The sequence below is a fragment of the Chenopodium quinoa genome, unplaced genomic scaffold (genome assembly GCF_001683475.1).
Source record: "Chenopodium quinoa cultivar QQ74 unplaced genomic scaffold, ASM168347v1, whole genome shotgun sequence".
Taxonomy (NCBI): Eukaryota; Viridiplantae; Streptophyta; class Magnoliopsida; order Caryophyllales; family Amaranthaceae; genus Chenopodium; species Chenopodium quinoa.
In genome coordinates this window covers 6,901,594-6,928,921 of record NW_018742205.1, presented here as the reverse complement: position 1 = coordinate 6,928,921, position 27,328 = coordinate 6,901,594, and the positions used below count along the sequence as shown (strand labels likewise).

Here is a 27,328-nt window from a genome sequence, read left to right as displayed (position 1 = left end):
TGCAGAGAAACCTGTTGAGAAAACAGGGCGTACAAGGGCTGCAGTTATTGGGAAAGCAGGCTAAAAAGGTAAAAGAACATATCTAAAACAATAAATGTTCAATTACAATCTTACACTTTTAAAATGTTTATTTTACTTAATGTAATTGATCAAATAATTAGGTGGTCAGAAAAGACCTGCTGCATCAGCCAAAAGTCCTGCAAAAAAAAGAAAAGTCATAGATCAAGTGCCTTATAATGAACCATCAGAGGATGAAGAACAAGAAGAAGTCCCTGCAACAAGTTCTGCTCTTGCAGAAAAGAAAATTCTTAAAAAGTAGAACAAAAAGGTAATGTACATATTAATAAAGTTAAATGTTCAAATACAAACTAGCAATTTCCACTTTCATATATATATGTTCATTTTACATATTATAATTGATCAAATGTTTAGGTGGCCAGAAGAGGCCTTCTGCATCAGCTAAAGGCCCTTTGAAGAAAACAAAAATCATTGAAGAACAATCAAAGGAGGAAAATGAAGAAGATGATAAAAGTAATACTGATAGTGGATCAGACAGTGAGGATCCAGCTTTTGATGCTGAAAAAGAAGAAGATGAAGAAAGTGAGGAGGTGGAAGTAGTTCAAGAAAAGAAAACAACATTGAAAAAACCAAAAGCTGAAGAAAAAAGAATGGTTCTGTATGAGAGGGAACCAATAAAAAAGATTGTGAAGAGGAAAACTGAATTTTCAGTGGCTAAAAAAAAAGAAGAGGAGGAAGAAAAGAATGAAGAGGAAGTTGGAAGTTCGACAAGAGGAGGCCATGTCAAATTCATGCATTGGGTTAAGAAAATGAGTGATACACAGAAGAAATTAGTGCATGAAATAGGACTGGGGCCGTTGTTGGATATAGAACTTCCTCAGCTTGACAAACAATTCAGCCATTGGGTTTTAGATAGCTTTGAAGTCAGTAGTTGTAGTTTTGAGCTGCCTAAAGGTGAGAAAATTGAAATTGAGGTGGAGGATGTGATAATTGTATATGGTTTGCCAATGGGAGACATTCCCATTGTTGAAGCCAAATCAGACAGAGCAAGTGAAGATTTTGGTGTGTTTATAAAAAATTGGAGGTCAAAATGGCAAGGCAAAACACCATCTGTAAACCAAATTATTGCTCAATATACAAGTGATAAATTCAAAAACCAAAGGCCAGCAGAAGAAGATTTTCTCACCAACTTTTTGGTAGTTGTTGTGAATTGTTTGATGAAGTGTATTTCAAACAACCAATGCCATTTCAAGTTTCTGTTTTCTATGATGGACAAAGAAAAAATAAAAAACTTGAATTGGTGTCAGTACGTGTTTGACTCTCTCATCAGTTGCCATGTGACATGGAGAAAGAGTGGAGGAAAAGGATTCTACAATGGACCACTGCAATTTCTGATGGTAAGTTTACAACACACAATAGTAAATTATAAAATGTTCATTTTAGTAATAATGAATGTTCATTAACAAAATGTTAAATATCGATTTCGTCTAAAATTTTAATCTTTTATATTAATTGTTCATTTGTATTATATTATATGTTCATTTATAGTAATGGGTTTTGGTGCAGCTGTTCTACTTTGACAGAGTTCAAAGATTGAACAAAAAACAACCAAGAACAATTCTAATAATTTCTTGTTGGAAAAGGGATATGTCACTTGAAAGGATAAAAACAGAAAATGATTTGAACTATGGATATGGAAAAGTCCTTCCAAGAATAGAAGAAAAGCCTGCAGACAATCCTAAGGTACAAAATGATCATTTATAAATTATGAAATGTTCAATATCAAAACACATAATGTCTTATATGATTTTTCTTATATGTTCTATAAATGACAGGTCTTTATGAATGAATTTGCATCAATGGTACAAGAAGTTGGTGCATCTTTGGCAAGACTTTCTACCAAATTGGTTAAGGCAAAAGAGTTCTTCCCTGGGAATCAGTTGGTCAAGAAGGTAGATGAAGTGTTGGGAAAGATGGCAAGAGAACCATCAATTCTCAGCCAAGATGAAGAAATATTTGGATCAGAGGATTTTTTGAATGCCATAGCTCAAATTGAGAAGGAACTGATAGAGGCAAATGAAGCGGAAAAAAAGAAAATAGGAAATGAGAAGGAATATGATATAAGGAAGGCATTCAGTTTGGGTTGCAACTTAACTCCCCCAACTCCAACAACTGGTAAATATGCTTAATTAAAAACTGTCATTAATTTGAATATCCTTACTTAAAGAGTATAATATAATTAAAGAATTAAAATTTAATTTATTTGAACACAGAAGCACAGATTAATGTTGCAGCCACAACTTCAACAACAACTGATGCAAATGTTTCTTCTAAGCCAGAAGAGGGTAAAGCTTTAATATCTATGTACAATTATGAAAAGTATAATGTTCATTTATAAAATAATAAGTTTGTTTAGTCTAAATATTCAAAAAAGTATATATTCAGAATAACAAATGTTCATTTACATTAACAATTTCATATATTTTAAATCAACAGAAAGAGTTGGAGGTTCAAATTCTGAAGAACCACAAGATGGAGGAAATTCAAAAAAAGGTAAAAAGTTCACTTATATAGTATTAAATGAATATTTGTGATTGTAAGATATTCTTCTTTAATGATACTAAGTCTATATATGTGTGAATGCAAATTAATACAAAAAGCATTAAACAAAGGTGAAGGTTCAAAATCTGAAGCATTAGAAGAAAATGTTGAAGGAAATTCAAAGAGTGGTACAATGTTCACATATTACAAATAAATGATCAAATTATTAAGTATAATGTTCATTTCTAGTTATATTAAATTTTTTTCATGTATTTTGTTTGCAGCATCTGATTCAAAAGTTGGTGATCCCAAGACACCAACTGAAAATAGGGAAGCTGCTGGAGATATTTCTACAATCTTGAAATCTCCAACATGTTCAAGTATGGAAGATATCCTTGATAAATCAAACAAGAAAGGAGGAAGCATGGGGTAAACATGGAAGACCTATCTTGTTAGAAAATATATAATTTTGAATGGACATGTAGAATAAATTTGGTTATAAAGTGTAATTATTTTGGACAGTTTTTGTTTATGAAGTTAGTAATGGATATGTATTATAAAATCAGAAGGGAATATTTTGCTTTAGGGTAGGAATGCACAATTTAAGATATGTAAATTATGTATTTTAATTTAAATGTTTTAGTAATATTTTAAGTGTTTATTGTTCAAAAAAGGAGAATAATGTTTTTTTTATATTAATTACTTTTCATTACTAACCATGATTAATATTTCAGAGAAGACAAGAAGAAACAGATATATGCTTCAAATGTGAAGGAAAGGTAAATGATTATTCCACATATACATGTTCTTTTACATTAAACTGAATAATCATTTATACTATATTTATATTCAGTGAGACAAAAAAGGATTCAAAAGAAATTGAAACAGAGAAGATTCAAATTTTCAAAAACACAACAGGACAAAGGTAAATGGTCTTTACATGTGTATAGATTTATAATGTTCATTATCAATATACTAAATGATCATTCATAATTCAATATTTATTCAGTGACAGAGAGAAGACTTTGGAAAGAAAAAAATCAAGAGAAGCTGAGAAGGCAAAAACTGAGATTGCAAAGGAAAAAGAGATAAGGTATTACTATTTGTTCTTTATATAAATTATTTGTTCATTATTAAAAAAATTCATATTTGTATTAATATATGGTCACATTAACTAGGCCACAAAGGGAAATCCCAAATGTTCCTCTTGCTTTCCGATCTCCATACATGGTCAAGTACAAGGATTTGTTCAAAGATGAAGACACAATGAACAAACTTGTAACAGACTATGCTTATAGTGGAAAAGATCAAAGGTATACATCACTTACTTCATTAAAACTTTAACATTATGTTTGTTGTAAACTCATAAAATTTAAAAAATTGATATTTTGCAGTGAGCTACTATACTATGATGGAGTGAATTCGATCAATAGGGAAGAGATGAAAACTCTTGAAGGGGATACATTAGTAGTTAACAATGTGATCGATTCATGGGCAGTACTTCTGAATCAAAAAAGGTCAAAGAACAAGTTATACTTTTCAACATTTCCACATGTAAGTCTTTATTGAAATTACACATGTATACATTGGTGTACTAAAATGATCAATTCACTTATACTAGATGATCATTATGAATATTAAAATGATCCTTGTGCATTATTTGCAGCAAATTATGTATGCAAATACAGTGTGTCCTGAAGGATCATCAATGGAGCTTAGAATTGCATACTTCAAAGAAAGAATAACAAATGAATTGAGGTTATACAAAATCAAGAGTGCAGTTGGATATCAACAGGTATTAATGAACAATATGGAATTATAATATGTTCATTTACATTAATGTGTATATATAATAATATTGTGTACTATGTACAGATTTTTTTTCCAGTGGCCATATATGCACATTTCTATCTTCTATGCATTGATCATATCAATGAGACAATGCATATAATTGACAACAGGAAACTGCCAAAACATCAAACAATTGCAACAAAGTATGAAAACCAACCCCAATTGGTGGTAAGTATATTGTTTAATAGATATATAAATGATCAATTTGTTTATACAAAATGATCAATATTGAAAATTAAAATGATCAATATTAATATGATCCTTTGAATTTTTTTTTTCTGTATATGTTGCAGTTAAAAGGATATGCAGAATATTTGAAAGGGTTGGGGTATGAAGATGCAGATTCTATTGAGAAATATAAGGTGGTTTTGCAAAAAATGAAGTGGAGGAGCAACGAAGATTACACCAACTGTGGAGTTTACATTATGAAACATATGGAAACTTTCACTGCTGATCCCAATGAAGAATGGGTTTGTGACCTAAAACCAAACAATGTAAGTAAATTTCAACAAAACAAAAAAATATACTTCATGATCACTTTATAATACATAATGATCATTTATATCCCATTAATGTTCATGTTTATAATAACTTATTTTCTTGGAACAGGTGAACCAAATCAGAAAGCTCAGAGTACAATACACTGCTGAACTAATGCTGAATGAAGGAAACGGGCAGTCACAGAACAATAGAAGAGCAACAAGAAGATTTGCACAAGCTTAATACAATATTTTCATATATAGACATATATATGATCATACTTGCTTTCAGTATTTGTATGGACATAAGTTTTTGTTGTTGTTCAAGTAAAGACAAAATTTATTATCTTTTTAATATTTACAAATAGTAAAGTGTTACATTATAATTGCCAGTTTTAAATCATCTAATATAATTATTCCAATTTAATAATGGTTCTTACTATTTAAAATAGTATATGATCACTTCCAAAAGCAAAAATAATCATTTATAGAACATTTAAGAATAGTTTGAAAAAAAAAAGATTCAAATTACTTAATAAATCAAAATATAAAAACCTTAAAGCACTTGAATCTCTATAAAGTTGAGACAACTAAAAATGTTGATAGTTAAACACCAAAACATAATTGCATATTGATTTACTCTCTTATTTACCATTTGTAGCCAATCTCTTAGCCACACTAGTATCAAAAAACGCTAATAACCTATCATATTTGGTTGAAATCTGTGGAGAACCTCCTTGAGTACTTCTTGAAACAGTAGGAGATCCTTGAACATTCATTGAAACACTAGGAGAAAGTAGAACATTCCTTGAAACACTAGGATAAACTTGCACATTCCTTGAATTTCCTTGAGTACTTCTTGGAACATTAGGAACATCATGCACATTTCTTGAAATACTAGAATCAACTTGAACATTCCGAAAACAGCCTTGAGGACTTCTTGGAACATTAGAAGGAGCTTGAACTTTCTTCGGAACACTAGAATGAACTTGAACATTTCTTGGAGCTTTTGGAGGATTTTGAACAATGCTAGAAACTTTAGAAGGAGCTTGAGCATTGATTTGAGCATGCGCAACTGTGGGAAATTGTACATTTCTTGGTTTCTTTGGTGGCAATTGAGAACTTGTTGGAAAATTATCAACATCATGAGCAATTGCAGCTGTTTTACCCTAATGATCAAAATTAAAATAATTAATGATCAAATTCAAAATTCATAATGACCTTATACAAAATTAAAAGGTAGATGATTAATATTTCACCTTAACAATAGAAGATATGTCTGGATCAACAGTAACGTTTGATTGCATAGAGCTATATCCATATTCCTATAATAAAATGAAAATTATAAAAACATTATAATCACAACTTAAACTACTAAAATGAACAACTACAATTACATACATAATCATTTACATAATACCTGTTCAAAGTCATTTGAAACACTATCATCTGAAGGGATATCTTCTACAATGGCAGTCTTTTTATTACAAACCTTGAAAAAAAATTAAAAGTAAAAATGTTTAATATTCTAAAGAATTTGATAAAAATAGATAAAAAAAAAAGAAAATAAGTTTTTACCTGAGCACTTGGATCTTCAATCACAATTAACTCATTAGGATCAGCCAAAGAATTAGCATAAGATATAGGACACCCATTCTCGTCCAATTCCTAAGGCAAAACAAAAATGTTCAATTCTTGAACATAAATGATCAATAACAAAAACATAAATGTGCATTATTACCTGAACTACTGCTTGACCTTTAGATCTTTTATAAGGAGTGTATACTGACTTTTTCTTCAACCACTGACCCCTGGCTTTGTTATAAGCCTTCTCTAAATTACTCTTAGGCCTATAATTCCTCTCTCCAATAGGTCTTGATTTTGCCGGATTCTTAACTTCATGATCAACAATTTCAATACCTTCAACCGGTTCATTAAAATCAATAGTACCAGTAACACTCTCAATCTTTTCTTTTAAAAGATTGAAATAACATTCAACCTCTGCTCTAGCATTCAAAGAGTGTTGACAACTTGTTACCAACTTAACAAATTTCCTTAGTGTTTGTGTCCTCCAAACACTTGTAGATACTACATTGGTTTTCATTGTAGGTTCATCAAGGCCATGACTACACATAGCAGCCTTAGTCCACCTCTTACATATATAGTCATCTGGAATCTTATGAACACAATTCATATGATAAATTCGAAGAGCATGACAACAAAGCAAACCCATTTCACTAAACAACATGCATGTACAACATATTGCATGTGTTTCTTTATTAAAAACAACCTCGTGCTTGATCATATCTTTCCCAGGTCTCCACAAATGATGATAATATTCAGGAAAATTCACACCAGCATCCTTATGATCACAAGCAGTACCCTTAATGAACTCTTCCTCAAAAAGCACATAAGCTTGAATAGTATACAATGATCTAGCATGAACAAGAATCCCAATGTATGCAAAAGCCAAATGACGATTACCTCTGATTGTATTATAATCTTTCCCTTTTTCTTTGCTTCTCCACTCTTGAACCACATCGAGAAACACTTGATAGAAATCACATAGACCTTGTGTCTTGTTAAGCCTTTGAGAAACTGATTTGTTAGTTGTCTCACTACGTTGAGATGAAAGCACACCTCCTGACCAAAATTTCTTTGAAAAAGTTGGACACCACATCTCTTTGATTTTATACAAATCATTCAACCAATCAACATTTGCACAGTCATATTTCAAACAACATTCTGTAAATGAAACATGATCATTAAGCATAACAGTTATGATCATTATAAATAAACATTTATAAAAAACTAAATGTTCATTTCTGTAAAAATTATTTAAGAAGCTAAACAAGTATAAAGCAGAAGTACCTTTTCCAATAATGCTCAAATTCTGGTGGAGTTTCACATTACTTCAGTAAATAACCAAATAAATCAGTGAAACCATCCAAAGCTCTCAACGCCCCAATGTGTTTCTTAGAATTTTGTTCAATATGCCACACACATAATCTATGATGAACACCTTTGGGGAAAATATTTCTTATCCCAGCTGCAATTGCTTGAGCTTGATCAGTCATAATAGTAATAGGACTTCTCCTTCCCATAGAAGTTAGAAAAGTATCAAATAACCACTCAAATGATTCTGTTCTTTCATTAAGTATAAATCCCATGCCAAACATCACATTATTTGCATGATGATTCATACCCACAAATGGAGCACAAATCATACCATATTTGTTAGTCCTATAAGTAGTATCAAAAACTAACAAATCACCAAAGTAATGATAATCTCTCATCATCCTTCCATCTCTCCAAAAGAAATTAACCAATGCACCATTTTCATCTTGTTCAAAATCATAATAGAAATCTGCTTCATCAATTTGTCTCTTAGCAAAAAATTTGATTAGTTGATTGCTGTCACCTCCCCCAAGTTTAGCTGTCTTTTCAACAGAAATAGCATTATAAGCATCAGGAGCTGTAAAACAAAGGTTAGGAGACCCTCCAACCTCCTTCTTCAAAGCTCTCAAAGAATCAGAAACTTTAACTCCACTCAATCTAAGTGTAGAAATGAAATTAATATGTTCCTTAGAAATATCCCTTTGAGACCTTATTAAATGTCTCTTGTCAACAGGAATCATTTCATGATTATGAACCATCTCATGTCTTGTACATGTATATACACCTGAACGGTCAATGCTAAACTGCACAAAAGCTAAGCAACCAGTCCTTATGTTAAGTCTCTCATACAACCTATTATTCCTGCACTTATCATCTTTTAAACCCTCATTTGTACAAACAAATCTTTTCATAGAGAATGAATCATCTCTTCGCCTCTTACTTTTTCCAATTCTAATTCCAAAGCCCTTTCTAAATGCATATTCATTAAACATTTCATAAGCCACATTTTCAGAAGGAAATTGTTTCCCATAAAATTCAGAACTAGCTGCTTCCTCAAATAAAATAGCATTCTTTTTTTCCACTGCAATATTAAAATGTAACAAATGAACACAAATAATAGCAATAATGTACAATAACCACATGTAAACTGTTGATGATCATTTATCATTACATAAATGAACATATATCAAAATGATAATAAAACATATAAATGAACATTTATGATTACATAGATAAATGTAAATTACAGTAATTACACCTATGTTAACGTAAATGTACATATAATATAGCATACATGAGCATTAATTGAATGCCAAATTTTATAAAACTATAGACAATCATTAAAATGCAGAAAACTGGAAAAAACATCAATCGAATAACAACATTACAAAGAAAAACAATAAAATCACAACAATACATCACAAACTATAAATTAAAATAATCATAAATAAAAATGAAATCAAATATTATAATCGACCATAATTTTGATTTTAATTCATACAATAAGCAATAACAATTAGCTAAACAATAAAATAAAAAATTATAATTGAGCATTATATAAACTATAGTTCATACAATTAGCAAAACTATGAAATCAAAAATCAAAATCGAACTATTACACGCGAAAAACAGAGCATAATCAAAATCGAATGATTGAGGAAAAAATTACTCACATTGTTTCGAAAACGAGTCGACTAAACCAACTCCAGCAGAAAAAATAGAATCACAATCACGATCAAAAGCAATTAAGCTAGAATCACTGTCACGATCAAACGCAATTGAGCTAGAAATTTCCATGGAAGAAGAGAGATAAAAATTTGGGGAAAAATAAAAAATGCAGGAGAGAGAAAATGAAATAAGTAAAATATGAGATAAATAAAATGGAAATTAGGTTAAGAAAATCATTATATAGTTGCTTGAATAGAAAGTTAACAAAAATGAAAAAAGATGAAGAAAAAAACAAATGGCAGAATGGTTCAATATAAAACGACGTAGTAGCATGGGGGTGTAGGAAAAGCTGGCTACCCTAAAGTCTAGGTAAAAATTTGTACACAAATTTACAAAACTGGGCTTAATAAGCACAGCCCAAAATATTCGTAACCCAATCTCCAAAATCCAACCCACCACTTCATCTTAAAACACAACCTCTTTCCATTTACCTTCTTCATTCAAAAACCCTAATAAAATTGCTCAGCCGTTGAGTTTTCAGATCGACATTGTTAGGGTTTTGAAGCTTTCATCGCCATGGTTCGTCATTTTTCCATTTTCTCTCTCCTATTTTTCTGTTGATTTTTTCATTGATTTCTTTCTCTATTGTTATTTCTGTGATTCAGACGTTCAAGAGGAGAAATGGAGGTCGCAACAAACACGGCCGTGGTCATGTCAATTTCATTCGTTGCTCCAATTGCGGCAAATGCTGCCCTAAGGTCTTCCTTTTTTTTTTTCTTCATAATTTCACTATTTTTTTCTTAATTTTGATGTTAATTATACTACTTTTAGTTGGCAATTTTCTTATAAAAGCTCTCCAATTTTATGTGTTTATATATAATGCTGAGATTTAGTTTGATATTTTGATTTTTGAGCTGTTTATTTATTTATAAATTGATGTTTTAGCTTGTTTGATCCAAAGATTGTATTATTTTGAGCATGTTAATTTTAATTTTATTCATGTCAATAAGATGCATCAGTTATAGAACTGTTTCGATTTCATTGTTAAGATTTTGACGTTCTTTACTGAATATATGGGAATGTAGTTAAGCAATTGTTAATTTTAGTTTTTACATTCTTGCTATGCTCCATTTCTTTGACGGTTGCTTGTGACGATTCATGTTAGCTGACCCCAAATCATTTTGGGACTAAGGCTTTGTTGTTGTTGTAGTATTATTGCAAATTTAAGTAATGGTCATGATTTTGAAGTTAAATGTCTTTTTGAAATTCTGTTTTTTGTTGTTATTGTTAAAGGACAAGGCAATCAAGAGATTCCTTGTGAGGAACATTGTGGAGCAAGCTGCAGTTAGGGATGTCCAGGAAGCTTGTGTTTATGATGGTAATTTTTTTGTGTCGATGTCGTTCTTGTGTGCTGGTTTTTCATCTTTTTGCCACTATTTTCCCTTCGGAGGAATGGACTAAATGTGAATTTTGATGTATGTATTTTAGGTTACACTCTTCCTAAGCTCTACACCAAGATGCAATACTGTGTCTCTTGTGCCATTCACTCACATGTTGTCAGAGTTCGATCACGTGAGAAGAGAAGAGTCCGTGAGCCACCACAACGTTACAGACGCAAGGTATTGTCTCTTGACTGGGCATTTAACCCTCAATAGTTTAGTCACTGCAAACTGTTGAGTCTTGTTTCTGTGCTAGTGTTTATGATAGTGCTTGAAATCTTGAATCATACTTGTTACATGTTCATTCAAATTATGCTTTACGCATATAAAATATGGCTGTTCTAATTTGCCTGTATTAATAAAGTCCTGAAGCATGACATTCTCTTCTTTAGGCTGTATAGCTTGTGTTGATGTGGCTTTTGGAATTTAGATAAATAGGTTTAATGCTGCCTTGCTTTCCTAGTGCAGTGACAGTCCTAGTTTGTAGCTTCTTAGGAGTTAGGAGGGTTGATACTTTTGTGTAACTTATCAGTTTGTTATATGTTTTTATCCCCCTATCTGATAGGGTGCTGGGCAATTGTAGAAACAGGATGGATTATATGTTTTTTTTTTTTTTACTTATCTGTTCTTTAATAAACACGCCTTTAGCTGGTTAACTGTTTTATTACTGTATAATGTGAACTGATATAACTTTAAACCTCATTTCCCTGCGGTCCTGCCTCCAAAGGTTTTGGTGGTGTTTGTCCATGTCTTTTTTAATGATAGTAGTTCAGTAGGATTTGGAAGATTATGAATAACATATGTTTCTTTTCATTGATCAGGAGGATGCACCTAAGACTGGTCAAGCACCACCTCGCCCTGGTGCACCACCTGCTAGAACTTGAGCAATTTTTGTCTCCTGAGGTCTCTTGTGAACAGTTGATTCTAGAAATCATGTTCTAATGCTTTCAGCTGACAATTTTGCAATGAGTTCAGCAGTACGTTACTCCAATTTGTTAGTTTTAAACTAGTTCCCGGTTTTGGGCATTTTTGTACTTCTGAAAGACTATTTTTCACTCATATTTTTGCTGGCTCTTTGGCCTATTTGTTTATCATTCCGTATTAGAAAATTACATCAAATACAGAGGTCTGCCTATTGGCGTATTGCAGTGCAGTAGTCTTTTGAAAACAGTGCCTATCTTCGACATATAGAGGCCTATAGAGTAAATGTGAAATTCATAATTAAAATTTTAAGCTCTCAATTTTCATAAATGACTTTAATTAATAAATTGTCTATTATCAAGAGTATACGTAGTACTAGTATATTGATATACAACATGAACTTATTATGCTTATGCATGAATGCATTTATTCTTTAACCTAGTGATAAAATGGTTCATTTTGGCGAGGCTGTTAGGGATAGTGGCATTCTTCTGTTTCGATGCTTCAAGCTCAAATGCAATAATGGAACACCATCTTTCAGGTTCTCTTCTAATTAGCATTATTGACCTTCCTGCAATTTAATCTTATTTCTCCATTGTTCCCAGTCAAGGGGTTGATATTGCCCATCTTGATCATTGAGTGGACGAATTGATCGAAAAACATGCTTTGGTTATGACTATAATTGTTGACAAGATATACAGTAGCGGGAGATCCAGAAGTTGAATATAGATCTTGATCTGTGATTAGGAGGCCTCCATTACTCTGAAGATTGATGAAATAGCTATTGTCAAATGTTCTGGGGCTTCCAAGATCAAGCTCTGTCTCAGGATCCATACCTCCATTTTCGGGACAAGTTTCTTGCAACTTCGACAAGTATAATGGATTCAAACCTGGACTTCCAGGAGGAGCAGAATTATATAGCCGAGGTTTCATTATCGAGCAGTGAACACGTCCAATTGTATGAGCACCTACACTCAATTTCTAGTTAATGACCTTACAGAAAAATGTTGATATATAACTCAGACCAGAATATAGATTTGGTGCAAGTGTGCAGCAAGCAACACGGCCTCTTATAAGATGTGTGTAAAGCGATGATAAAAATATTATAACAAATAGCAAAAGGGGTAAGTCGTAAAATAACACAAATTATAGGTCTGGTGTAACGAGCAACTATGGCTTAAACGCGCTATGATCCTTGACAGGAGGCTAATATTGGCATACGTGCGTCCGTGCGTATAGTGACAGACTTACCAGATAATGCAACAAGGTCAGTGAGATCGAGGCCTTTCTTGAAGAATTTGGAGGCAACATTGCTCAAGTTAACATAGGCAGAAGGAACATCTACGTCGGCTTTTGCTGGAAATGCCGCTGTACCATCCTTCCTTCCTAACATCACAGTCCATGAAGGCCCTCCTGACTGCAAGAGTGATTAAAATGTAGTAAGATCAACAATTTAACGAGCATATAACACGAGCACTTATTAGTGAGTGATGTATTTCATATTAAGATTTTATAGTGAATCGATTGAAATTTAGTACATCTTTCATGTTACTTCATCCAAAATCTTCATTCTTAATGTCTCTGCACTCTGTCGAGACATGTTAATGAACTTAATTAATTGAGTTTATAAATCAAAGTTGATTATTAATCGTAGATACGAGCTGAGTATGCATGCATAGAGCTTATATATGTATAGCTGATGCGATGTTTTACCAAGGAAACCGAAGTCTCAGCTGCTAGAGTCACGATATCAGCACAAGACACAACTCCAGGACAAGAAGCCTCGACAGCAGACTTGATCTTGTCAGTAACTTCGTAGCCTCTTGCAAACTTCAATGCTGGCGAATCTTTCTCACTTCTTATGGTAGGACTATTGTCCAACAAATTTGATGCATCACATCCCTACAACACCAACAACTTGCCATTAAGTGTTATAATCTATTTTTAGAAATATATCATGCACTAATTGTAAATGCAATATAAGTGCATGAATATGCATACATTATCAAAGAAATCATGGTAATGCTGTCGAAGGCGGGCAGCTGCAATGTCAGGATCAGATAACATTGCCTCTTGTACCACATTTCTAACGATAGTTTTAACGTTTGGGCATGAAGTAGCATAATAATCCGGCCTTAGTTGAGCAAATGAAGACGGCATGGTAAGCAACATTAACAACAGCAACATATTGGTAGCATCAATTGTTATGGAATTGAATGAACTCAATTTTATTTGCCTATGTCTTAATTAGATTGTATATATGTTGACATATGTATAGGACATTGAATTAGGTAAGTTTTTTTTGTTATGCTACTAATAATTATGGCTGTTCATGCAAATATTAACAATTTAAGTGCAACAATGCTTGGTTTGGTGTTTCACTTGGCATGTTGATGTTGGACCCAAAACAAGTGTATGCCCAATGTATTAGGCATCTTAATGAAATGACATGAATTGATATCTAGGTGCGGATTTTGGGTTTATTTGTTAGAACAATAAACTTGTACATAGATAGAATAATCTGTTTTATGTTTGTTTGTCGTTAAGCTAAACAAGTGAATTTCTATAGTATTTACAATTAATTTAGTAGCATAGGTGCGGATTTTATGTTTGTTTGACTTTTACCACCGTACCACAAAAAAACACGAAATTGTTTTTTACCATCATAATTTTTAAAAGTTTTAGTTTACCATCAAATAAAAATCTAAAAATTGTTTTTCACTAGTTGTCGATAATATATGAAAAAAATTTAGATTTTGCAAACATGTCAAAAATTAATGTCATGATTTAAATTTGTTGTGTAGGTTATAAAGTTTCATAGTATTAAATATTTTAAATTTTTTACTAATTAATATTTAAATATATTTTTTTGGATGTTTATAAATATTTAATTATTTATACCTAAGGTAAAACTAGTGTATTGACAAGTGTGTCAAGTTTGACAATATCATTTATTCCAAAACATATGTTGTATTTTCTGTGAGATACCACCATTGTTGAACATGATATTAAAGGTAAATGTGTGATTAAACTGTTGAGAATTCGAAGTTTAATGGAAAAGGATTATTGATCAGGATACATGATACATATATAGACTGTTTGTGATAATTCTATCAACAGTACAACAGCGACCCAAACAAGGTAATGAAGTAATATGTCATAGTGAGCTCTAAGGTTAAGCCAAGTGATCACTTTTCTTTGAAATTTCTCAATCTCTAAAATAAAATAAAATAATTTTTTTTTAAAAAAAAAAAAAAAAAAAAAAAAAAAAAAAAAAAAACTTCTTAGTAAATCTTTGTAGAAAATCAAAATATTGTGGATTGTGGTTATAATAGATAAGCTATATATCATATATGGAATGTGGACTTGCAGAGAACCAAGAGTTTAAATTGAAAAGGGTTGAGCATATGTTGCGACTATATCATCTTTAACTGCGGACTTTACGAAAGCCTCCGTTGCACGAGCAATGTTAAGGATTCGATCAAAAATGGGGCTGGACAAGTGATCATAGTCATTAGAGGATGGGTTCAGTGGCGGACCCAGGAATTTCCGACTGGTGAGTCACAATTGATAACCAAATATGTAAAAAGAAAAAATTTACCAAAATTCCCAAGAAAAATTATTTACAAAGATCATCCAAATAGAAAATTGACAAGATTACAGTACTAACTAATAATTAACAAGTTTAAAATTGACAAGACTAAAATTAACAAACTAATAATTAACAAGCTAATAATTGACAACATGACAAGCTTATCTCTCTAATAATTAACAAACTAATAATTGACAAGATTAAAATTTGTACAAGCATTAGGTTCACATTTCATCAAAAACCCAACAACATTAACAAAAGGTTCAAAGTTAGTATTTTTTTTTTAAAAAAAAAAACTTAAAAAATAATTTATTTTTTTATTTTTTTTAAAAAACTTAAAAAATATTTTGGGCCCTGGTGAGTCATTTGACCCACCAGGCATAAGGCCAAGTCCGCCAATGGATGAGTTGGCTCGCAACCCCTCGTTTACTAGATCTTTCCATGCGTCATCAATAATTTTCGTAAATATTTGCAACACTTCTTCCTAACTCGTATTATAATCCTTCATGTAGCATTCCACACTTGAGGCAAGGCGCACACCTCTAGCTAGCTCTGCCTGTTATCAGTAGATACATGTTAAAAAGCATCACCAGAGTTTAAATACAATATAATACATCCCATTAGAAGAATACATGAATGAAATTTTATAATGTTCTTAACAAAAATTGTTTTTGTCCGTTCATAATACTCTTAATATATCGATCTACTTTAATTTATTCCATTTTTGATAATTTTCTTTTACTACATTACCTCTTGTACCCCCACAATGTAATCTAAAAAATATACACATTTTCATTCTCTTACTTTATCGACCTATTTTTTTTAACATACACCCACTTTTTTACACACTTTTTCTCTCTTACTTCATCTATTTTTTTTTCTTCTTTATCCACCCAACTTTCCCCAAACTCCCACTTCCCTTAATTCTTATGCTAACATTAAAGGTTAATTACATTACGAAATAACATTAGTACATCCAAATCAAAGACCTGAAATTGCAAAATAGACATTAAATATTCATTCAACTAAAAACTTAAACTGGTGATTGAAGTTCTGAATTAATTTATTAACTTTATCGTGCGGCCCCTTTATATGAGAGTTAGTTAGACTTAAAATGTGGATACAAAATGAGTCTCCCCATACTCAGCGTTAAATATTTCACTAGAAATGAGGGGTATAGTGGTCAGTCTATGAGTTTTGAACCGCCCGTGACCTTTATTGTCATGCTAATTCTTGGTAACATATATAGACCATCTCAACCAAAATTAAAGTTTAAGCTGATGATGGTTGAAACCCAAAATTAGTTTATTTACTCTATCAATAGAGAGACAAATTAGTGTTGTGCAGTTACTAAAGTTAAGCATTCAAAGGATTGATAATGTAAGGAACGATGTTCAATGAATTAATTTCTTACCTCGCAAGTGGTCATGTCATCCATGAGTCGGCCAATGTTTGCAGTAGCCATGGTCGTCGTATTATACTGCATTAACTGTATATAAAGGTTTAACTTCTGTAATCTCTTCCATACCCATCAAGCATAGAGTTTCAATTAACTGCGAGCAGGAGGTATTCCTCCCATTGAACATGTATTCTTCAAATGTTGGCACATATTTTGACTTGACCCATTTCACCTCAGTAAAGTAGTTTCTTATCAATCTCTGCACCTGAAATCAACGTACAAAATTGTTAAATTTCATTGATCGTTAAAGCCTTCAAGGTTCATGTATACGTTGCACACCTTGCACACCTTGCACTCAACACCCATATATAAAGAGATGGAGCATTGGACAAGTTATAATACTACCTCCCTTTCACATTTTGGGCAATTATTGAATTTTTTATGTCTCACAAAAAACACCCAATTGCTGCACATAATGTGAAACGGAAGTAGTATAAGCCTAATTGAGGATCCACTGGAATCACGACAATATATTAAAATCAAGAATTACTCTTATTAACATAAGGCATTACTTGTTCTCTTGCAAAAATACCAGCGTATGGCTTTCCAATGCTGGTCATCTCCTTGGCAACATCATCTAAAGTATTAATGACAAACTCGTACATGACTTTCATATAATTTGCGGGAAATTTCTCCATTGAACTCAAGTCCCACCTGTGGAATAAGCATGTATACACGATTAGTCAGGCTTTGGCATATAGTTTTGGAGCGACGACAACTAGTACATAAAAATTCATTTGCTATACAACAAATGCTACGATATCATATAAAAGCAGCACTTCATAATTTGTTAATTTTTTATAGAAAAATGTTATTCATATCCCTAAAAGAAAAAAATATTAATATAATATCTTCATTAATTACACTGATTTGCGAGTAATTTTTCATACATTCCTAAATTAATACTCCCTTCGTTCCCTTTTATTTTTTACGTTTCCATCTTAGGTGTTCTTTTTTATTCTTTACATTTAGTATCTTTCCTTTTTTAGTCATAAATTATAAACAAAATTAGCCTTGCTTTACAATTTAAATACTCAAATATCTTTACTTTTCCAAGTGCATTTGTACTTTTAGTACTATTTTAATGGTTTTCTAATACTTATTATTACTTTCTCTCCTCTCTCTTCTTTTTCCTTCTTACTTTCTTCACCCCACATATACAATATTATTTTTTTTAAAGTAAAATTGTACTTTTAATCATTGAATTATTCCAATATACCTCTACTTTACACAATTTTTTAATAACCGCGCATAATTTCAAACGTCAAAATTAAAAGGGAACGGAGGGAGTACCATATAAGGAAACATATTTAATGCTTATTTGTACCCATAAAGGCTACATATAACATTTTTTTATAGGTAAGAAGAACAACCCTATTGATGCAGAACCTTTCACAAGTCACCAAGGTCCGAAATTGTGGTCAAGACACTTTAAGAATGGAATAGCGTTGAAGGATAAGTGGATCCACACAGTCAAAGTTGGAAGGTTACGTTCTTTCCTAACCACTAGGCCAACACTTGTCTAGTTGTATTTCAAATTTTCAACAATATTGAACTAGTAAAAACTCGACATATATTCATTCATCTCAAATAGTATGTACCTCTCAAATGCATCGGTGAGACACTCGAGTTCCTCGAACATATGCGTCATATGTATCATCTAATACCCCGAGAAGAACGTTAAATTTTGGCTAATAATATTCTGGCAAAAGAATATTGAGGCCCGTAATGCACAATAGTTGAGAAGTAGTGACATTCAACATTTCTCTGTCTTATATGAGGAAATTTTCTTGCCAAATCTAAGTCTTTGCACCATCTGTTGAATAGGAAAAGTCATCAATAATTGATTAGAATTGAGGATGATGGAGTAATTTTTAGAAATTCTAGGTTCTTTTGACCCTTTCTTTCTTCTTTGATTCTAGTCAACATACCTAACAAGTTAACAGTAATATATACTTCCTATGTCTCTTTTTTATCTTTATATTTTTGACCATTTATCTCGCTCTCATAAAAATAATTTCAAATGTAATGATTAATAAGAAACATAGGGATTATTTTTTTATTATTATTAGAATAAAATATGCTTTTTTGGGAAACTAAAAGGAGATCATAATTTGACGTGCCTAGTGTATGAGGGGGAAAATAATCCATAGGAAGCATTATTACCCTCGTTTTGAGGATCTATTAATCTAGCGGGATGATGGATAAGTATATTATTATTACCACAAATTAGATTACTAATCCCCATATTAGCTTTGGTGATAAGTTCAATAAGGTCTAATAAGTTCAATAAGGTTTAATAAGTTTCAATAAGTTAAATAGGTCTGATAAGTTCCAATAAGTTAAATAAGGTCTAATAAGTTCCAATCAAGTCTAATAATAATAAGGTTTGATAACGTCCAATAAGTTTCAATAAGGTCCAATATAATAAGTTCTAACAAGTTCAATAAGGTTAACAAGTTCCAATAAGTTCCATAAGGTCTAATAATTAAGTTTAATAAGGTCTAATAATAGGTTAATAAGGTCTAATAAATTTAGATAAGTTCAGTTCAGATTTTTTTTTTTTTTTTTGCCTCATTTGACTTTTATAGTCTCCAATACTAGGCTACTCAAAACAAATACAACTCTATTTCTTTGCACGTAAAAATTAAAAAAACTTTATATTAATAAAATATGCAATGAGAAGAATCCAACAATAAAATCCCACATGATTATATTATTTTTGTTTTTTTTTTGAAACATATATTATTTCTTATGGATCAACAACAATTAATTGTCAAAATTTTAAAAGTTTGACATATTAAGCAACGAGGCAAAAATTTAGAAACGAAAGAAATATAAGTTTTAAAATTAACAAGATATTGGGGATTGGGAGAACAAACGTAAATAAAAATATTAATGGGGAAATGAAATTTCATTTGAAGATTTTTTTTTTTTAGGAAAAATACATTGAAACCTTTAATTACCAAAATAAATAAATAAATAAATAAGAGGAGCAAAAATACAGTAAAGAAAATATTAACAATATTTGGGTCAAATTTTTAAAAAATTTGACTAAACGTTCTCATTAATCTATACTATAATAGATTAATATAGTCATGTGGAATCTTGTTTAATTCGTCTCATTATATTTTTTATTACTATAAAACTTTTATAATTTCCAGATATATAAAAATGAAGGTATTAAGTATTTACGTGTTAAGACGCGTTTTAAAGACCATAAAAAGTAAAAAATAAGGCAATAAAAATAAGGGAGGGGGAGCAATAATCTATTATATTCCTTTTGTTTCACGAAGATTGGTACTCTAACTAGTAATAGTGGTTACCCATATTGCCCTCCTAAATGAAAACTTTAAACAAGAATAGCTGGAAGATAAGCCATTAACCTTCACCTACCCAAAAATAATACAGTAGTATTATCATTTAGCGTGCACATTAGTATCCAGATAATTAACCATATCGACCAAACAACTAATAGTTCAAGATTTACACATTGCCATTCATACCTTCAATTAAAAGTTCAACTATGAATAAGTATAAATTATAGAAATAATATGTAGGAAACTCACCTTGTGATTTTGAGGTCATGAGTTCGAGCCCCATCAATTACATATGTTTGGGAATAGAGGATTATCTTTCCTCCCCTCTACTCTCAAGCATTGACCTGCGGAGATTGACCGGCTTAACCTGTAAAAGTGTCAATTCAGTAAAGTCATTCATCTTACCTTAAAAAAATATATATTAAACAAATTGAACTTAACAAAATTCCAACTATATTTTATGTTAAAACAAAAAATGGCTATCACTTCGATGTCGTCTAAACAAATTAAATCAGATTGAACATTATTGCTGGTAGTAGAACTAGAGTATGGGTCGACTCTATACTCGCAGTCTCGTACCGTAACACTAATTGCATACGACGCCGACACTCGTATTATTTCTGCCTATTTTGGCACATTGGCGATTGTAGGTGCTTAAAATTTAGTGCCCCTCAAACGAAAGCACAAAACTACCACGGAAACAATTATAAGGAGTAAAAATTTACAACAATATGAAAACTGTTTGAACTGTTTTGATTAATTTGTTTTTAATTTAACTTCTCTATCATCTTTCTAAATTTGTGTGTCATGCATGGATTATGTCGTGACTTAAATAAATGAAGTATAACAAATATAATTGATGTTTGTTGAATGATTTTTAAAAAAGCTAAGTGTAACCTCGCCTAATCAAAGTAAGATTCAATGAAACATTCTTATTATAATTTTTGAATATCAATCACCATTGTAATATCTAAGATTCAATTATCTAACTTATTAATTAAAATGTACCTCTTTTCCTTTTTCCATTTGTTCTGGTTTTGAGCAATAATTTTGATCATCAAATAACTATTTGAAACGTCTAAATCAAACAAAAATTAATGATAATTATAGCTATAACATTGTTTGATCAACTAAGTTCTCGATAGTAAGTAACTAACAAGCTAGATCGAGCTAACTAGCTCGTTCACACGAAATTGTCAAATTAATCTTGTAAGAATTTAACAATAATGAGACCAATTTGGTACCCTAATAATAATAATAATAATAATAATAATAATAATAATAATTAGTGGTTACCCTTACTGCCCTCCAAACTTGAAAACTTGAAACAAGAATAGCTGGAAGAGTGGAAGATAAGGTACTTTGACCTTCACCTACCCAAAAATAATAGTATTATCATTTAGCATGCACAAATTGCACACTAGCAAGTTTTGAATAATTCAAACGAAGTACTTGTCAAATTAAGCACACATTTTCAATATTCTCATTCATCGTTATGGAATATTTATACAAAGTATATGACTTGGGGAATAATTCTCCTCACAAGATAATATCACAAGATCACAAAATATATTCTATATTCTATCATATAATAAGATATATTCTATCTTAACATCGATCCCCCCTCAAGTTGGAGCATGTAGATCTCGAATGCCCAACTTGTCAAGTAGGAACTAACTCAAACTAAGCCTTTCCCAACGCCTTCGTAAATATGTCAGCCAATTGCATCTTTGTAGGAACATACGAAGGTGAAATCAAACCATCTTTAATCGCATCTCTCACAATATGCATATCAACTTCAATATGTTTTGTTCTCTCATGAAACACCGGATTTTGAGCAATGTACAAAGCTCATTGACTATCACAGAATAAATTCATACCCTGCGAATGTTGCATACCCAAATCTCGTAATAGTTGTTTCAACCATTTTAATTCACAAGTCACGCCCGCCATTGACCTATATTCCGCTTCCGAAGATGATTTAGACACAGTAGGCTGCTTCTTAGTTTTCCATGACACTGGGGAAAAACCAAGCAACACAAACTAACCTGTCAACAACCGTCTAGTCAAAGGATAACTCGCCCAACCAGAATCACACCACCCTTCAAGCCTCAATTCACTATCATATTGAAGAAGTATCCCTTGACCCGGATTCTTCTTCAAATATCGAACTACATGAAGTGCAGCTTTCCAATGTTCTTCTCTCGAACTCTGCATAAACTGAGACAATATATGAACAGAATACACAAGATCTGGTCGAGTCACAGATAAATAAATTAGGCGCCCAACAAGCCTCCTATACTTCTCGACATCCTCTAACATCCTCCCTTCTGCAAGGGCCAACTTGTGATTTTGTTCCATCGGGAACCTGCAGACTTAGCACACAATAATCCAGTCTCGGAAATAATGTCAAGGGAATATTTCCGTTGACAAATATAGAACCCCTATTTGCTTCGAGCTACCTCAAGGCCTAGGAAGTATTTCAACATTCCCAAATCTTTCATCTTAAAACAATTTCCCAAATATTCCTTGAATTTCGACAAGGTATTTTTATCATTCCCTACAACAATCAAGTCATCAACATAGATTAACACATTCAACTGCAATTTTTCTCTGGTCAATGTGAGCGGATTATTTAAATCCATATTTCTTCAAAGCTGCAGTCAATTTAGCAAACCAACATCTAGGAGCCTGTTTTAGACCATACAATGATTTCTTCATCCTGCACACATAATCATAATTGGTTTTATTGAAACCGGGAGGAATTTTCATGTATATTTCTTCCTCTAGGTCTCCATGTAAGAATGCATTATGCACATCCATCTGATGTACTTCCTAATTCTTCACAGTTGCAATTGTCAGAAATGTTCTAACTGTCGCCATCTTCGCTACTGGAGCGAAGGTCTCATTGTAATCTAGACCTTCAACTTGATGATTGCCCAAGATTACCAATCTCGCCTTCTGCAAATTACCATGCTTATCTCACTTCTCTATATACACCAACTTGCTACCAAGTGCTTTCTTTCCAGGCTAAAGCTTCTCAAGAACCCACGTGCCTTGCTCTTCAAGAGCTTTAATCTCGACAACCATTGCATCTCTCCACCCTGCATGCTTCATAGCCTCTTTAAAAATTTTAGGCTCATGACCTGCTGTTATAGCTGCTATGTACTTTCTATGTTTTTCTGAAAAACGTGATCAATCAACAGAATATGTGAAAGGATGAGGAGTACCCGAGGAGAATGAAATAAGTGTAGCTTTGTTGGATGGACTGTTTTTCCGTATCGTATGCGTCACATAATCTCGCAATTTCATCAACGGAATTTTTGGCCGCTTCCCTTTTCCTAACTCCTCAACCTCACTCCTTTGTTTACGCCCCATCGCAATCCCCTCACTCTCACAAGGCTGCTACACGCAACAAGCCCCTGCGTTGCCTATCTGCTGCTCGCACTGCTGTGCGTCCCCAAGTGGTTGTTGGCTGCTACCACCATCGCCTGCTGGATCCTTAGCAAGCTGGACAGTATTGCGTAGGATGCCAGCAATCCCCTCCGCATGCGGGCTGCGGTCTAAGCCTTCTGGTCGCGGCCTGGCTGCGGTGTGGTCTGTCCTACGCCCCTCATTGCCACGTACATCACTTGCCCCATTGTACCACTCGTCATCACTGCCATACCCTTCCACCATGCTTGGGTGTCTGTCCCTAGATGTAACCTCACAGACCGGGGTAGTAAACGGGAAAATAGTCTACAAAAATCGCACATCTCGAGAAACAAAAATTTCTTTGGTTTCCAAATCAAACACTCTCCAACCTTTCTTCCCAAATAGATACCCCAAAAACACACACTTTCTACTCCGAATAGCAAATTTATCACCCTTACTCCTTTGATTATGAGCATAGCACGAACAACCAAAAACACGAATATAGTCATAAGAAGGTGGTTTATTGAACAAAATTTCAAACGGGGTTTTATTTCCAAGCAAAAGTGTCGGGTTATTAAATGACAAGCTGATAAAACACACTCTCCACAAAACTTCAATGGAAAATTTCCTTGGAATCTCAATGCTTTCGCCACAATTAATATATGTTGATGTTTTCTCTCGACTCTCCCATTTTGTTGTGGTGTTCCCACACACGATGTCTCAAATATTATGCCACTTTTACAAAAATAATCACGCAAGCAGTTAAACTCCATTCCATTATCACTTCTAACAATGTTAACCACTTGATCAAATTGACGTTTAATCATAGCAATAAAGCTCAAGAACATTTTTTCAACGTCGGGTTATTTTTCAATAAATAAATCCAAATTCTTCTAGAAAAATCATCAACTATTGTTAAAAAATAATGTGCTCCACAAGAAGAAGGTGCTTTATACGAACCCCACAAATCTATATGAATAAGTTCGTATATACGACTTGCATTATTCTCACTAATTGGAAAACTACATCTAGTTTGTTTAGCACGGGGACAAACATCACATGTTTTATTATTATGTCACCTAGAAGAACTACTCACAATCAGAATCATCTTCAACACCGTCTCTGAAGGGCGACCCATCCGTTGATGCCATAAATTGATCGAAGACTCTCCATCCACCGTTAGAACCTTCACTTGAGGAACACCACGGAAAAGGTACAGTCCATCTTCACGTTCAGCCACACTAATCACCCTCCTCGTTTGAAGGTCCTGTATAACACATATTTTGTTAGTAAATTGCATCACACACTTAGACTCATCACTCAATTGAGTTACAGTTACTAAATTGCAAGTTAATTGAGGCACATAAAGAACATTATCAAGCCGTAATCCACCGGGCAATATCACCGTTCCCAATTGATCTGCATTCACCGATTTCCATCGGGCAAACCAATGGGACAATTTTGAACTCGCTTCACATCTTTGAGCATCGAAAAATCACATGTCACATGATTAGATGCCCTCGTATCTACAATCCAAGGGATAGTAATTTCCTTACCGTGCTTGAATCCAAAATTTGCTGAATTTGGGTAGCATTCACCTTAACCAAGCTCGTTGCACCATTAGGGGATACCTTCGATTGTTGCCCATTATTCGAACCACCAGCCACCTTGTTTGCACGCACATTCTGCGAAGAAGGAGGGGTAGCTGCTGCCGAGCCACTACTATTATTGCGTGACCCACGACCTCCATTGCTACGCCCCCCACCACGACCACCACCATGGCCAGGACCTCTTCCGCCACGTCCCCTATCTCCCCACCATTCGAAATAGCCATGGATTTGAAAACACCCCTCTTCATCATGACCTTCCCGATTACAATGGTTACAAAATTTGTCACTTTTATCAACGTATTTCTGTTTTGATCGTGCATCCAATCTAAATGCACTCACTTATTTTCCTTGAGTGTGACACCATCACGGAGTCGCTCAGTCATCATAATATTTTGATAGGCAATGTCAATCGTCGAAAAAGGTTTTTGAGCGAGAAGATGAGCACGAATTGCTGCATAATGATCATCCAACCCAATCAAAAAATAATGAAGACAATCTTCTTCTCTGATCTCCTCAACTTGAGAAACAATGTTGCAAGTACACTTCCCACACGCACACTTGGGCACACACATGAATGTGAGAAGCTCCTTCCACACCTTCGAAACTCTGCCAAAGTAATCAACCATAGACTCGTTGGAACTTTACTTGCATTCACCTAAAGAAGTCTTCAATTGGCACACACGAGTACCACTCACCACACAAAATCGATTCTTTAAATTTGTCCAAAGAATACTCACATCATCATAGTCACCAATCGTCGATCGCACCTTCGGATCAAGAGTATTTGTGATCACAACACTAGCATAGATTGCACAGTAATCCAATCGTCCACCTTCGAAGCTGGTTCTGTGGGTTTTGCAATTGTTCCATCTACAAAACCGAATTTTCGCTTAGCCATCAAAACCCTTCGAATAGCTTGTGACCATTCATCATAATTCTCACCATGCAATTGTATAGGCGTGATCACATTATCGGGACTATCACTCGACCCTAGGTAATACGTTAAATCAATCGGAGTTTTATCACCCATACCTCACACATTAATCTCACACGGCTAAAAAAAAAAAAAAAAAAAAAAAAAAAAATAAATAAATAAATAATAATAATAATAATAATAATAATAATAATAATAATAATAATAATAATAATAATAATTAGGGTTTTAACCTTAGCTCATGATACCATGTCAAATTGAGCATACATTCTCAATATTCTCATTCAACATTATGGAATATTTATACAAAGTATATGACTTGGGGAATAATTCTCCTCACAAGATAATATCACAAGATCACAAAATATATTCTATATTCTATCATATAATAAGATATATTCTATCTTAACGGTACTCGACTACTCGTATATTACACCAGCTACCATCACCGAGTGATAATTGAATTGACAAAAACAAGGAACCTCTAAAATAGTGTAGGTAATTATTGAAATTTCTATGGTATATCCGAAAAGATAAATGTCACTAGTTTAACAATTATTGTTTTAATCTCAATTTTTTTTTATCTTTTTTATTTTTGAAGGGATCTCATTGTAAATTTTTAAATATCAGCTTTTTAACTTTTTAATATATATAATTAAAAGTTTTTAATAGTGAATATTATACATTGGCAACAAAAAAAAATGAAAATAATGTATATAAAGTATATTGTAAACATGAGAGTGAGGAATAGCTTATATGATAGAGCTTCTCTTTCGATTCTAAGAGATTCAAGGATCGATTCTCATCACCCGCCCTTGTAGCTCTTTAAACACCAAAAAAAAAAAAATATCGTAAACATAGATTTTAAAAAAAACATTCAAAAAAAAAAACAATAGATTTTAGAAATTACCCCGTATTAGATAGCCACGACACCAGTTTACTACATGTACATCTTCGTATACTTGCATACGAAGTATACATGTGAATTGAAAATTTATTTGATTACTACATCCATTCAAGTTTACTTGCACTACTTTCTTATTTTGGGTGTTCTGATTTACTTGCTCCATTTTACATTTATCAATTTTTTTCTATGTATTTTTTTAACTTGCATAGAATCGGTGAAATTACTGCAAATGACTGCAGAAGAAGTTAAGTAAATTGGGTTGGCCGGAGACTGGGAG

At 32.7% G+C, this 27,328-nt stretch overlaps 5 protein-coding genes and 1 long non-coding RNA gene across 7 annotated transcripts; 4 read left to right on the top strand and 2 right to left on the bottom strand.

Annotated features, from left to right (window-relative positions):
• The first annotated feature begins 291 nt into the window (after positions 1–291).
• On the top strand, positions 292–1,525 carry LOC110725943. The gene is made up of 2 exons (XM_021905419.1): positions 292–328; positions 433–1,525. The coding sequence occupies exon 2, from the start codon at positions 669–671 to the stop codon at positions 1,479–1,481; it is 813 nt and encodes a 270-aa protein (XP_021761111.1). The 5' UTR covers positions 292–328; positions 433–668; the 3' UTR covers positions 1,482–1,525.
• Positions 1,526–1,950: 425 nt separating this feature from the next.
• Positions 1,951–2,928, top strand: LOC110731054. 2 transcript variants are annotated; one of them, XR_002513249.1, is made up of 4 exons: positions 1,951–2,193; positions 2,292–2,363; positions 2,515–2,747; positions 2,844–2,928. XR_002513249.1 is itself a non-coding variant. In XM_021910908.1 (3 exons), exons 1-3 carry the CDS (start codon positions 1,992–1,994, stop codon positions 2,610–2,612), a joined length of 372 nt encoding a protein of 123 aa, XP_021766600.1. In that variant the 5' UTR covers positions 1,951–1,991; the 3' UTR covers positions 2,613–2,922. The 2 variants fall into 2 exon arrangements, 1 of the variants encoding a protein (XP_021766600.1); XM_021910908.1 differs by having other exon boundaries at positions 2,515–2,922.
• Positions 2,651–4,721, top strand: LOC110732810. Its single transcript, XM_021912816.1, has 8 exons — positions 2,651–2,747; positions 2,844–2,988; positions 3,294–3,338; positions 3,569–3,652; positions 3,738–3,872; positions 3,954–4,113; positions 4,226–4,354; positions 4,435–4,721. Exons 1-8 carry the CDS (start codon positions 2,651–2,653, stop codon positions 4,630–4,632), a joined length of 993 nt encoding a protein of 330 aa, XP_021768508.1. The 3' UTR covers positions 4,633–4,721.
• A 5,109-nt stretch (positions 4,722–9,830) lies between these two features.
• On the top strand, positions 9,831–12,062 carry LOC110731046 (40S ribosomal protein S26-1-like). Its single transcript, XM_021910901.1, has 5 exons — positions 9,831–10,034; positions 10,121–10,213; positions 10,749–10,833; positions 10,944–11,074; positions 11,716–12,062. The coding sequence occupies exons 1-5, from the start codon at positions 10,032–10,034 to the stop codon at positions 11,776–11,778; spliced, it is 375 nt and encodes a 124-aa protein (XP_021766593.1). The 5' UTR covers positions 9,831–10,031; the 3' UTR covers positions 11,779–12,062.
• Positions 12,063–12,242: 180 nt separating this feature from the next.
• LOC110732800 (peroxidase A2-like) lies at positions 12,243–14,204 on the bottom strand. Its single transcript, XM_021912809.1, has 5 exons — positions 14,176–14,204; positions 13,817–14,057; positions 13,529–13,717; positions 13,067–13,232; positions 12,243–12,783 (listed from the first exon to the last, which is right to left on the bottom strand). Exons 1-5 carry the CDS (start codon positions 14,202–14,204, stop codon positions 12,365–12,367), a joined length of 1,044 nt encoding a protein of 347 aa, XP_021768501.1. The 3' UTR covers positions 12,243–12,364.
• A 1,523-nt stretch (positions 14,205–15,727) lies between these two features.
• On the bottom strand, positions 15,728–18,120 carry LOC110725939. Its single transcript, XR_002512264.1, has 3 exons — positions 17,379–18,120; positions 16,822–17,071; positions 15,728–15,963 (listed from the first exon to the last, which is right to left on the bottom strand). It is a non-coding gene; the product is annotated as an uncharacterized LOC110725939 (long non-coding RNA).
• Positions 18,121–27,328: the final 9,208 nt, after the last annotated feature.